Source organism: Lepisma saccharinum, chromosome 15 (assembly GCF_977018435.1).
Source record: "Lepisma saccharinum chromosome 15, izLepSacc3.1, whole genome shotgun sequence".
NCBI lineage: Eukaryota > Metazoa > Arthropoda > Insecta > Zygentoma > Lepismatidae > Lepisma > Lepisma saccharinum.
The window spans coordinates 78,812,020-78,825,876 of NC_139243.1; the positions used below are offsets into that span (position 1 = coordinate 78,812,020).

The 13,857-nt window shown below is 36.7% G+C and overlaps 1 protein-coding gene across 1 annotated transcript in view; it reads left to right on the forward strand.

Annotated features, from left to right (window-relative positions):
- Positions 1–13,857, forward strand: part of LOC145999353 (uncharacterized) — a 266,207-nt gene that overhangs the window by 48,322 nt on the left and 204,028 nt on the right. The window contains exons 12-14 of the mRNA XM_083136293.1: positions 1,935–2,078; positions 3,368–3,449; positions 4,055–4,207. Coding sequence (XP_082992419.1) covers positions 1,935–2,078; positions 3,368–3,449; positions 4,055–4,207 — 379 coding nt within the window. The remainder of the gene's footprint in view (positions 1–1,934; positions 2,079–3,367; positions 3,450–4,054; positions 4,208–13,857) is intronic.

Here is a 13,857-nt window from a genome sequence, read left to right on the forward strand (position 1 = left end):
TGGAAACGAAATTACACTTCGACTGTTTCAATATTTGCGATATAACCACAAAATGTAATGCAAGTAATACACTCTAGAATACAATATCACGAAATGTAGTAAACCACATTATGAGTTTCATGTCGGCCGCGGGCTACTCGCACAAGCCTGTTACTTATCCTTGGTTTTGTGCTTTTAGTTTCCGTCTAACCGTTTGATGGCGCTAGTGACTTTCACGTTCGCTTTTCCATAGGCTATGGTAAGCATCCTTACCTAGAGATTGCTCTTGTTTAGACACTTGCTATCTGCATATTGCGGCACTGTGGTTCCATTGCTTCATGTTCTACTGCCGACAGTACGTCATTGCGAACAACAAACTTAAAAGTGTCATTTGGAGACAGTCCGGAGTTGCTTTGGTCTGCTTTTGATTCCCGCTTTTATTGTATTTAAATCAGAATCGACTGAGACAGGTTGAATACATGAAAAATAACTTGTGTTCACCATGTTGTCAGCGTTCATCTTGGTACCAAGAAATCAGCCATCCGCCGCATATCATTCAGGTTTGGGTCTGAAATGAGAACAAAACAAAATCATGAGTATTGTACAAAACTCTTCCTTAGTAAAATCTGTACAGTGAATAATGCAGAACAAAGAATAAAAATTGGGAGTAAAATAAAAACAATTCATTAATTAATTTTGCGAAAATCAGAACAGTCTCCTTAAAAAAAAGTAGAATATTAAGTTTATATTGTTAATTAATTTTTTTATTATTATTTAGTCTGCGCCAGAGCCGACCCTAGGGAGAAAAACATAGGCACTCGCCCGATGCCCCGCGCTTAAGGGGGGGCCCAGCGCCAGATAAAAATATTTGATTGATTGATTGATTTTTAATCTTTATGCACAGTAAGGCTAATCTGGACTGGACCTACAGTTTAAAATGGGATCCGAACCACTATGTAGGTGGCCGCGGTGGCTCAGTCGGTAACGCGTCTGACTACCATGCTAAAGGTCCCGGGTTCGATCCCCGGCCGGTTCAAATTCGGGAACTTTTCTAACGATGGAAGCGGCCCCGGCGCCCACCCAGCGTCGAATAACATGGGTACCTGAGGAAACCTGGGGGGTAAAGGCGGTCAGGGGCGTGGTCACATATACCCCACTCACGACCGGATCAAGAAAGTGTGGGGCGTTACCCCCACACCCCCTATACGCCTTCATGGCGTGGTGCTAAGCACAGGGGAACACTTAACTTTTCTTACTTTACTTTACCACTATGTAACTCCACTGGCTTTGAATAGAAGGCACCGACGCTACCACTGCGCCATCGAGGAGGCCCAGATAAAAATATTTGTGTATGGTTTATTACGAATTTGTAGGACGCTGGTACTTCCAATTACGCAACTAATCTTTCTCTGACTTCACGGATTGTTTTGACATGCATGATTAAAGATATTCAAAACTACTGAAGTCCTATTCTTGAAAAAAAAAGTTATACATAAAATCATGATCAGAAATAGTTAATGTGCACTATTCGTTTAATTATCTAATGAAATAATGAAGTGAAAATATTATTTCATATGATAGAATTTAAATTCACTGCGGAGTAAAAATTCAATGAAAAGTAAACAAAAGAGAATTATGATAGAGAATGCTATTAGTGAACATACCGGAAATGAACGAAACAATAGTTTAGACTTTTATTAGACTCCCATAGTTCTTGATTTTAATCATGAACACACGTGCTTATTGCTCTTGGTAATAATTCGAAATATATAAATTAATTGTTTATTAATTGTAATTATGTTCGAATTGTAATTGTATAGGTTGCCTGTACTTCATACTAAAAACTTTGATTACAAGCCCCGCGTATATTGTATACCCCAGGCCCCGCACCCATTTAGGGCCGACCATGGTCTGCGCTGAGTGGAAAGAATAAATTAATGTCCTCTTTCTTGCAGGTACTTGGAGTGGGCAGTGTCCAAGGACTCTAAGATCAGGCGGCAGGACAGTTCGTCCGTGTTCTCCTCCGTCTGCAGGAACAAGGTGGGCTACTTTCTGGCCAAGGACTTCCTCATGAGGGACTTCAAGAAGATTCACGAGTTGTAAGTAAAGCTCCAAAGAAGGGGAAAAAAGGAAAAAGTCTACAGTGAGTGGGGAAGGGGGGGGGAGATGTAACTACCTAGATATCATGTAAGCTTGTGGAAGGTTACGATAGCTTGCTTGTAGCTTGTCAGACTAAGTTTGATGTGGCAAGCTGGATGCAAGTTCAAGGTAAGTGGTACTCGGCAAGCCAGTGTTCGCAAGCTTGCTGCAGGCTTGCCTTGGCTGGTTTGCTGCAACTTCGACTTATGTTAGCAAGACAGCTGGGTGCAAGCGCACAGCTTGCCACGTAGAGCTTGCTGCATCCTTCACTTAGCATATCAAGCTCTTGCTTCAGCGTTACAGCACGTTTTCAGTGCTATCTGGGTACAGATTAAATGGTTATGAAAACTCATGAGGAACAAAATAAATCTTTGTCAATTCACACAAAACAACACTCTACGGAAATTCTTTCATAGTCACACCGATAAAGGAATGGAAGTAACTCCTCCCTTCACTGACCTCAGAGGAGCTCTACCCTTCAACATAAAAATTAAACTTAAAAGAAACACATGTTGTCCGAACAATAGTGTCTGACTTTGTTTTGCTGGAATGTACAGGAATGTGCTATTGGTTTTAGTTTTAATTCTGTAATAATTCTACACTAATTGTGGTTTTAGAGTTAACTCTGCATCATCAGTGTATTCATTGTTTATATTATAAAGTATATACGTATACTTTATTTTCTATATTTTAATATTTTTGCTGCAACAGTAATGTTCAGAAAGTGAAATGTAAAGTGCCAATTATAAGATGTATTTGGCAAGGGTTTGTATAGGTATTAAGAACGGCCCGCGAGGCCGAAACGCCCGCTCAATAAAGTTGATTCTATCCTATTCTAATCAGTGAGAAAATCTTTGATTAGGAAAACACTGAAGCAAATTAGTGTATATTAAACCAGTGAGAAAATCATCAAATAGCCAATGACAAAATTCTTGAAAATCAAATCGATTTGGATGGAAACTAAAACAAATTACCTAGAACAACACGATTCTAACTGAAACAGATAGATAGACCACAGAATAGGGTATTGATATCGATAATTAGAGTAGCAATATCAAATGCTAATTAGATACCCAATAAAATCCAGTGAAGTATTGACAATTCGTTGGTATTATTTTATTGTTTAGTCACTATGAATGAATGGTGAATGTGATACTTAGTTTCTAATTATGTAATTTTTAAATATACTACAGACAATTCACTGGGATTTGTGCTTGATAAAGTAATTTTTGGATTTGTTATCTTGTAGCTATGGATCCAAATCGGGGAGATTGTCCAGATTCATCTCATCTGTTTCAACGTACATGAACACTGACTCAGAGCTCAAAGAGGTAACAATTAATAATAAATGTTTGTGTATTTATATAGTATAATATAGTGGTTATTTGTGCACTGTTTTCGCACGAGAAACTTCAGAATGTTACATTTTCGAGTCCTAGGCAGTATTTTATACATGTTGATGAATCTCAGCAACAATTAGTAAAAACATTTGAAGTTTAGCACTGTATGCTGTCTGAGCCTGATAGCACATCACTTTATTTATGAAAGGATTACAAATACAGAATATACCAGTAACTGTAAATTAGTTACTATTTCAAATGTGTAACCCTAACTGTAACTCAGTTATAAATTTATTTTATTACATTGGTCATGGTCATTGGTTATGTATAATTTGTTTGAACGAAAATTTTCACCAGAATGTAACTGTAAAAATAACTTATAATTAATTTTCAAGTACCAGTTACTGTAAATGTAAAGTGTAAATCACTTACTATAAACAATAACTTTCCGAGCACTGATCACATGTGAAAGGGTCCTTAGTTTCTTACGAAATGCGTGTGCAGTGATAGCGACAAGTTGAATTCAAAATGTTACGTTATCATTAAGAATTTGAGAAAATTGTACTTGAAAATTAATATTCTGTCTGATATTCCAGCTCCAGAGCTTTTGCTCGAAGAACAAGGACATCCTTCGCCAGAACACCCTCGCAGTGGACCAGTCTCTGGAAAGCGTCGAGGCGAACGTCAATTGGATGAAGAAGAACTATGACGTCATCATCCACTGGCTAGACAAGCATTCCGGAGAAAATACCTTATAAGGCATTGGCAACACTGCTCTGTTACGTCATCTGTATTCATCAGTTACCATTCAAAACTTTCCACTACTTTTCAAAATACATGGTTTTAAATTTAGTAGCCATGTCTTAGCTTGCAGAGTACACTACAAGATACAGTAGCACAGTTCATGTATTTAACAATGTACATCAAATTAAGTCGATTGTTGTTCTTTAAGCTCCTGGTTCTTTGAAAAATTTGTTTAAAATTTAAATTTCAAGTAACATTAACTCAGCTGTATTGGATATCTGTTATTTTATGGACGGGCAGTCAGTTCTTTGTTTCATATTTGAGTGAGAGTTTATGAAAGATGCTGCCATCTATTGAGTAAAAACTAAACAAATTCGTATTGCAGCGTGACATATTTAAATCGTGACTCATATTCTGAATATTTAGTACGCGGTGCTTTATACTTGTATAATTGGAATTTGTAATTATAAAATATGAGAATTAAGAACCTTTAAATTAACTGTAAGTTATAGTATTATTGACTCTATATTTGTAAAATAAAATAATTTTATAATTCAACCATATGTGTTCTTATACAATGACATATTAACCAATAGAGATGCCTCAGGGAAATGGGAATAATAGCGCGGACCGCGCCTTCAAAATTTGGGAATGAGGGTTCCTCAATTATATATTTTTCAAAAATTCATGTTAAAAAATGCACCTTGATTCCATGCTGGAACCAGTCACTTTGCTACTATTTATTCCATTGAAAAGGAAGACTTTAATGGGGTAGAAGCTTTAAAAAAAACCAAAACAACTTAATTTCAGTAATAGGAGAGTAATAGACATGCTGTAGTAATAAAATCATTTAGGAGGATTATGACAATGTAGAAGAAAAAGACGCCATTGGGCTTGGGCCGATTTTTTTTTCTAATCACAGGCTACTAAAGAAATGCGAAGTATATTGGGAGCTGGAAGTACTTAAGCAAATGGCTAATAATTATATGGAGTATCGGTAGCTGAATAAAATTGGGTGACGTGGGAAATGTTATGATTTCAGGATATTCAAGAATACCTTGCATTTAAAATCTCCATGTTTCGCACTTCTTTGGAAAGGAAGGAATGCTTACGACTTACTTGTAGTATTACCACAGATAAAGGAGTGGTATTACTGTTCTACGTTACTGGAATATATGACACACGATACTGAGGCCAGTGGTGATGACTTAATATGTGTAGGAGCATAGGCCAGGCCTGGATTTACGGGGTAGCCTCGGGGGAGGGGGGGTTTACAGCCCCGGGCTGTAAAGGGATTTCCACTGACGAAACATTCCTTTCAAAAGTGCCACAACATGTAAAAAATATATTTGAAATTTGGTGAAAGTGTACAAAAATATAAATAACCATTTGACATAAACGGGTTGCAAAAAGTTACAGCTAAAATTGTTGCAGTGGCGTATTTCCTCATGTTATCTGGTTTACCGCGGGTAAACCAACTCTTTTACACACACACACACACTATATATATATACAGTGAGTCACATAATTATTCGGACACACAGTAAATTTCTAATGTTTAAGAGCGGGAAGGGAGTGAAATCTGTGTACAGCGTTGAAGTTGATTTTAGTTTAAAAAATGTCATGTTTAGCACAAAATTGGACGATAAAAAGTTAAGAAACGAACATCAGCAATAATATAACTAAAGATGAATCCCTACCGTTGCAAAAATAGTGCCACAAAATTCTTCGGACACATAGTAAATGTTAACGTAAGTTTGCGATACAGTGACAATTTCGATTTACGGATTGATCGATGTATGTATACTCTGTTCATATATATTCACTCTGGTTTCCTGTAGGTTTCTATAGCAATTACGATCACGTTTTGTTTAACAAAGTTGTGATATAAGAACATTTTCTATGTAGAAATGGGGCGAAGGAAAGTTCATTTGAACAACGTCAGTTAGTGATATGGCACCACGCTAAGGGTAAAACTTACCGTGCAATTTCCTCAATGTTGAAAATGAAAAAAAGTACAGTTGCAGATATTATTAAGCGATTTAAAGATGAAGACAGGATCGAGTCCCACGGTCATACAGGGAGACCAAGAATTTTTTTCCCCCAGAGAAGAGACAGTAATCGTGAGGAAAATTTAAAAAAACAACAGAAAGATGAGTGCTCCAATGGTGTGTGCTGAGGTAGCTGAGGAGTGTGGAAAGCACAGTCATCCTGAAACTATACGAAGAGTGCTCAGAAGGGCTAACTATCATGGCCGTGTAGCCAGGAGAAAGCCATTTGTAAGTAAGCCAAACAGGACAAAGAGACTGATGTTCGCAAAGGAACACTTAGGAAAGGATCAGACATGGTGGAATCAGGTAATTTTTACTGACGAGAGTAAATTCAATATTTGTGAGTCAGATGGGAGGGTAGCAGTGTGGCGTAAACCAAATGAGGAGCTCCGAGGGAAAAATTTGCAAGCAACAGTGAAGCACGGGGGTGGTCACGTAATGGTTTGGGGCTGCATGTCGGCCCAAGGCGTTGGTAAATTGGCTTTCATCGAACAGACAATGGACAGGTACCGTTACCTTGACATTCTGAAGTCAAATCTAAAGACTAGTGCTGAAATGATGAGCATTCTTTGTAACTTTATGTTTTATCAAGATAAAGACCCGAAGCACACTTCCCGCGTAGTGCAAGAATGTTTATTGTACAACTGCCCAAAAGTGCTCCATCCTCCACCGCAGTCTCCAGACTTGAACGTCATTGAGCTACTCTGGTGTAAGTTGGAAAGAGAAGTGAGGAAAACACCTATAACCTCGAAGGCAGACCTCAAGGAGAGACTTCAACAAGAATGGGCCAACGTATCGCCAGTGTACACCAGAAAATTGGTAGAAAGTATGCCAAATCGTTTATCCGAGGTGTTAAAAATGAAAGGGATGCCTACCGGATACTGACATTTCTGTTCGTTGCTTTTCAAGCGTGTTTTCCTGTGTCTCCTTCCATGTGTCCGAATAATTTTGTTTAACCCACAAAAAATGTTTGTTTTGTTTAATGAAAATATTTTACTAATATATTATATTAAATATAATTGAAGATAATTAACAGTGTGCTCATATTGTGTTTTGTTTGTTAAATAAATATTAAACATTTATCATCGTATTATATCACGACTACGTCAGTAAATATTCAGAAATCTTATCTGTCCGAATAATTATGTGACTCACCGTATATATATATACTGCCGCAAATTTGAAGTTGTCGGATTTCTGCTTTTGTTTAATTTGCATGCCTGCTTTGGTGTTTTATTTCAATTATATCTAATTAATATATAACGAATATATATAATAAATAAGAATTATTGAGGTAAACCAGGACAAAACTAGGCACTCTTTATCAAGGGGTTGGGACTCCACATAGATAATCCGAATCTCTAGTTCATGCCCCACAAATAATAACGTAACGCAACTCCCATGCTGCGTTTGAGATCTAACCAAGAACCTCTAGATTGAATTGGGTGATGTAGTTATTTCTCATTCATCTCTCAGATGGTTATCACTCGCTTGGCCTAAATGTGATAAATGCAAGAGGTTACATTTAAAGGAATGGCGATAGAAATTAACTTAGAAGTAGTTGTATTGATGATATTACCAGCACAGGAAAGTATGAACCCCCCTCAAGCAGAATTGGTTATACTTAAAACAAGCTCAACATGCCCATATGAGCTTTTTGCTCAAGTGTAGCACCCCCTCTAATCCAAGATTTTTGTAAAAATGCCCTCGGGAATTTCCTGTGAAAGTATGACCCCCCTCAGATTGATGCGGCTATACTTATAAAAGGCACTTCTGTGAGATTGCTGTCCATAAATTTGTTAAAAATATGCCCCTCTTGATATTTTTTTTGGCCACACTTAAAACTAGGCTACGATACACCCATATACACACACACCCACACACACCCACACCCACCCATACCCACACATATTTACTTCCGGTCCACTTCCGGTTTACTTCCGGTCCACTTCCGGTCCACTTCCGGTTTGCCTACTTCCGGTCCACTTCCGGTCCACTTGTGGCCAAGTTGTGGCCTATTTCTGATTTATTTATATTGCATCATGCTGTGCAACAAATTATTAGACACGTGTTGTTTTCTGATTGGTTGCTTATGACATAATTTGATGATGTGTTATATTCTGATTGGCCTATTGTTTCAGATGTGTTGTTTTCTGATTGGTTGCTTATGACATAATGTGATGATGTGTTTTATTCTGATTGGCTTATTGTTTCAATGCGGTCCGTGCTTAGGGTATATAAAGAGATTTTGCATTGCATATCAGCCAGTATTGTAAGAGCTGTTGAAGAGTAAGGTTGTGTTGTTGCAGTGCTGAACCCAACTGATATTTTTATCCAGCATGGAGTTTTGAATTGAACCCCAGGAAATTTTATATAAATACCAAAGCCAAAAATATTAACACACACACACACATATATACATACACACACACAAAGCACAGTGCTGAACCCAACTGATATTTTTTTCCAGCATAGAATTTTGATTTGAATCCCAAGAAATTGTATATAATAAACAACAACAAAAATGTCAAGTCAAAAATATTGTAATCAATGCAATAAGAATATATCCAGCCCTAATTGGGCCAAGCACCAAAAGATTTGTAACCCAGACAAATACAGAACTCCCACAAAAATTTGCCCCAAATGCAATAGAAAATACAGCATGCAATACTTCACATATACACATAAAGATACTTGCTCTGCACAATCATCAATATTGTCCCCACAACCATCCACATCTGGTCTGAAAAGAAAGCATGAAGCACCTCTTAATGCCAGAGCAGCAAAGCAGCCACGCTATGAACCTATCCATAGCAGTTTTAATACCCAACTTAGGGATTACAGGTTTGTATCAGAGCCAAGATGTGGCATTGAGAATTTTTTGAACAGTATAAATTCTGATCTGCAGGCAATTCTTAATGCACAAAATGGTTCTTATAAGCTGTCCCTCAAATTGTATACACAATATAAGAAGCCAAATGGCACAAAATTTACACAGCCCCACATAACAGAAACTGTACCGGTATATTCAAATGCAAATTCAGACAAAATAATAAGCAGTTTGATGGATCAATTGAATATTAAACACTCTGAATTTGCAGCAAAAGAGTCTGGATGGAGCCTATGCGGCTCTCCACACAAGTTATATGTTAATATTTCTGAATTCAGCCCATTACAAGGATCTACATATCTGCCATTACCTGCCAATATTAAAGACAAACAAGCCGTGGTTAATATTGAAAATAATGATGAGAAATGCTTTTTGTGGTGTATTTTAGCTGCTTTGTATCCAGTTTCAAGAAATCCTCAGAGAATAAGTTATTACAAACAACATGAACATGATTTTGACGATGCAATGGAGGGTTTAGAATATCCAATGTCTGTTCAGAATATTGATAAATTTGAAAAAAGGGCCAGGCATATCAATGGCAAACAATTATCTATTAATGTATTTATTTGTTCCACTGGCAATTGCCCGATAGGACCTCTCAGAATCAGTACAATTGATGATGAATCTGCTATTCCGATTGATTTGCTCTTAATTGAAGGGGATGATACACATCATTACACTCTGATACATAATCTTGAAGCTTTAGTGAGAACACAACTAGACAAATCTAATAGAATATTTAAGTTGTGCAGAAGATGTTTAACTGTATTTGATGGTCAAAAAATGGTGAAAGGGGTTCGGGAAGAAAATGCAGAAATTGCAAAAAACAAGTTAATTGAGCATCTGAAATACTGTGGGAACCATAAACCTGTTCATATGGTGATGCCTAATCCAAGTGAAAAAGCAAAATTCAAAAAGTTTGAAGCCTTGTTGGAACACCCAGCATATATTGTCTGTGATTTTGAATCAAATCTCAAACCTCTTGCATTCTGCAATCCAGATCCTGAAGAATCTTCAATTACACCATACCAGCTACATGAACCTTCCAGCTTTTATTATGTGGTTGTACAGGATGGTGTTGTTACCAAAAAAGATTCATACATGGGACCAGATGCCATCAAAATATTTGCACATAGAATAGAAAATGAGTGCCATGACATAGCATCTAACATCTTATTAAAATCAAAGCCTATGTTGCCTTTAACAGAGAAACAGATTGAAGATTTCAACAATGCAGAAAAATGCCCGGTATGTGATTTTGAATTTTCAGATACAAATATCAAGGTGAAACACCATTCTCATGCAGATGGTAAATTCTTAATGGCCCTGTGTAATAGCTGTAATATTAAGATCAAGAGACCAAAATTTGTCCCCATATTTTGCCATGGAGCATCCAATTATGATTTCCATCATCTGATCAGATATGAGGGGTTTGACAAGCAGAATTTAAATATTTTAGCTGAAAATGATGAGAAATATATATCTATTAGCAAAATAATTAAAGTTAATGGTGTTCCTATTCACATAAGATTTCTTGATTCTTACAGAATTTTATCTGCTAGCCTGGCCACACTGGCCACTCAATTATCTGATGATCAATTCAAAATCACACGTGCCTTGTTTCCAAATCAGGACCTGAAATTAATTAGGCGGAAGGGTGTATATCCATATGATTATGTTACAGATTTTTCTAAATTTGATGAGTGTTCCCTGCCACCACAAGAAGAGTTTTACAGCAAAATCAGAGGATCTGGAATCAGTGATGATGATTATCACCATGCCCAATTGATGTGGAACAATTTAAAATGCCAGACATTTGGTGATTATCACATGGCTTATTTGAAACTTGATGTGACCCTCTTAGCTGATATAATGCAGGCATTCAGAAAATCTTCCATGCAAAATTATAAACTGGATCCAATGTATTTTTACAGTGCGCCAGGCCTAGCATGGTCTGCAATGTTTTTGAATACTAAAATGCAATTGGATCTGATCCAAGATCAAGATATGTATCTGTTTATGGAGCAATGTATAAGAGGAGGCATGGTGCAATGTTCTCAGAGATATGCCAGAGCAAATAACAAATATATTCCTGATTATGATCCAGCACTGCCATCAAATTATATACTGTATGTAGATGCCAACAGCCTCTATGGTTATGCTATGATGGATAAACTGCCATATGCAGGGCTTGAATGGGTCGAAGATTTCAATATTGAAGATCTTCAGGACTTTGATGACAGTAATTATGGCCTCTTCTTAGAGGTTGATCTGACAATTCCTGATGATTTGCACAATAAATTTTCTGATCTGCCCCCAATTCCTGAGGTTCAGTGCTCACCTGGCTCTAAACAGAAGAAGCTCATGATGACACTGGAGCCAAAACAAGGCTATGTTATATATTACAAAAACCTCCAGTTCCTGATGAAACATGGTGTCCAAGTGACCAAACTTGGCAAAGTCTTAAGGTTCAGGCACTCAAAATGGTTGAAATCATATATTGATACAAACACGGAGCTTCGAACATCTGCAAAGAGCCAATTTGATAAGGCCTTGTTTAAATTGATGGTCAATTCTGTATATGGCAAAACAATTGAAAATGTCAGAAAACATACTGATGTTAAAATAATTACTGACCCCAGCCTGAGCAAAAAATTGGTTGCAAAGCCTAATTTTAATTATAGAAGAATTTATGATGAAAATATGGCACTTTTCAACATGAAAAAAACAAAGATTAAGTTTGATAAACCTATTTATGTAGGGGCTGCAATATTGGAATTGGCCAAATCACATATGTTAACATTGTATTATGATGTGTTGAAACCTTTTTATGGTGATAATATAAAATTGATGTACATGGACACGGATAGTTTTATTCTTGATATTAAAACAGAAGATGTTTATAAAGATATGTCCCAGCCTGAATTGTTTCAATACTTTGATACCAGTGAACATACAAGGATTCAACCCCACAACAAAAAGGTGCCTGGCAAGTTAAAAGATGAGACACTTGGTGATGTTATTGTGGAATTTGCTGGGTTAAGTGCCAAGATGTATAGTTTTAAAACATGTAGTGCTGTTGTCAAAAAAGCCAAGGGCATTGGCAGAGTAACTGTTGAAAAAGAGCTCCAATTTGAAGATTATAAAAATTGCCTCAAATCCCAGAATTTAATCAAAACATCAGAATCCAGAATTCAGAGTGTGGATCACTTATTGACTAGCAATATTGTAAGAAAAGTGGCTCTGGACCCACATGATGATAAGAGATGCATTTTATCATGTGGCATTCATACTCTACCATGGGGTCATTGTGATTTGAAAAATGGGAATCAATGCCCAATTACAGAGCATGATTTGAAATAAATAAACATGCCTATGAACTTATTTGGGTTCAAAAAACAAGGTATTATGGAGCTGCCAACACCACAACCCTCTTCTGATATGCTGTCTAAACTGAGTGGCTTGTTAATTATTCATCTGAACAGCATACTTACAGATATTGATGATAAAACAGGCAAAACATTGTACATATTTAACAATAATTTAAATCATTACCAATTACCTGTAGGTGGGCAATTACAATTTATTACAACTCCTGAGGGTGATGTTAAAATTTCAGTAGGGAGAAATATTTATAGAATTAAGCACTCAAACATGATTTCCGGCACTGTTTATACTGTTTCTGCTGGTGACTGCTTATATATTGAAGTCCCGGGATCCTATGATAAGCTTATACCCTTTTTTATAGAATTAAGAATCAAATATTCTATAATAAATAACTACTAAACAAAATGCCTAATGATATTTTTGCCCATACAAGACATGAAGATCACAGTGATGAGATTTTGATGCTTGATGTCAGAGTCAAGAAATTAAGAAGTGATTTACAAGCTTTACAAACTACACTCAATGCCAGTCTTCAATTAGAAATTACAAATTTGCAATCACAATGCATGGACCCTCTTCTTAAAATTGATTCTGAACTCAAATTGTTGCTTCAGAAATATACTGATTTGGCCACATTAGATAATTTTCAAAGTTTAGAAGAAGCTGTTGCAGCTCTTCAAGCCAAATTTAAGACCCAAGCCACCAACTCTGAGAAATTGAAACAACAATTGGAAGAGCAGATAAATAATGTCCAGACACAACTCCAAACAATTGTCAAAAGCATAAAATCACAAGAAGATTTTGATCTAGTGATTTCCACTCTAAAGGAACAGATTCAGTCACTCCAAATACCTAATCTGGACCCTCTGAACAATGCCATAGCCGAGGTTAAAGAAAAAATTGAGACACTTGAAAATTTTATGAACAATTTGCCATCTTCTGATGCTTTGAATGCAATAACTCGGAGTGTAGCAAATATTAAGCTGCAACTTGAAACATAGGAAGATTTTGGAAAAATTCAAAGTTCCATAACCCATCTTGAAGGTACAATAGCAGCAGTGCAAAGTGATTTGGCAAATGTACTAGAATCCAGATTGCCTGGGATTGTAGATACCCTTGTCAGTGTCCAGCAACAAATCACAAAGCTTGAAAACCTCAACACTGAATCTGAACTGTCTCATTTTCATTACTTGATAGATGATATTCAAACAAAACTTGAAATTTTACAACAATCCACACCCTCTCAGGCAGATATAGCCCTGCTCCAAAATGCTATGCAAAATGTGGCTGATGCTTCTGAATTAAACAATGTAAAATTGGCACTTGA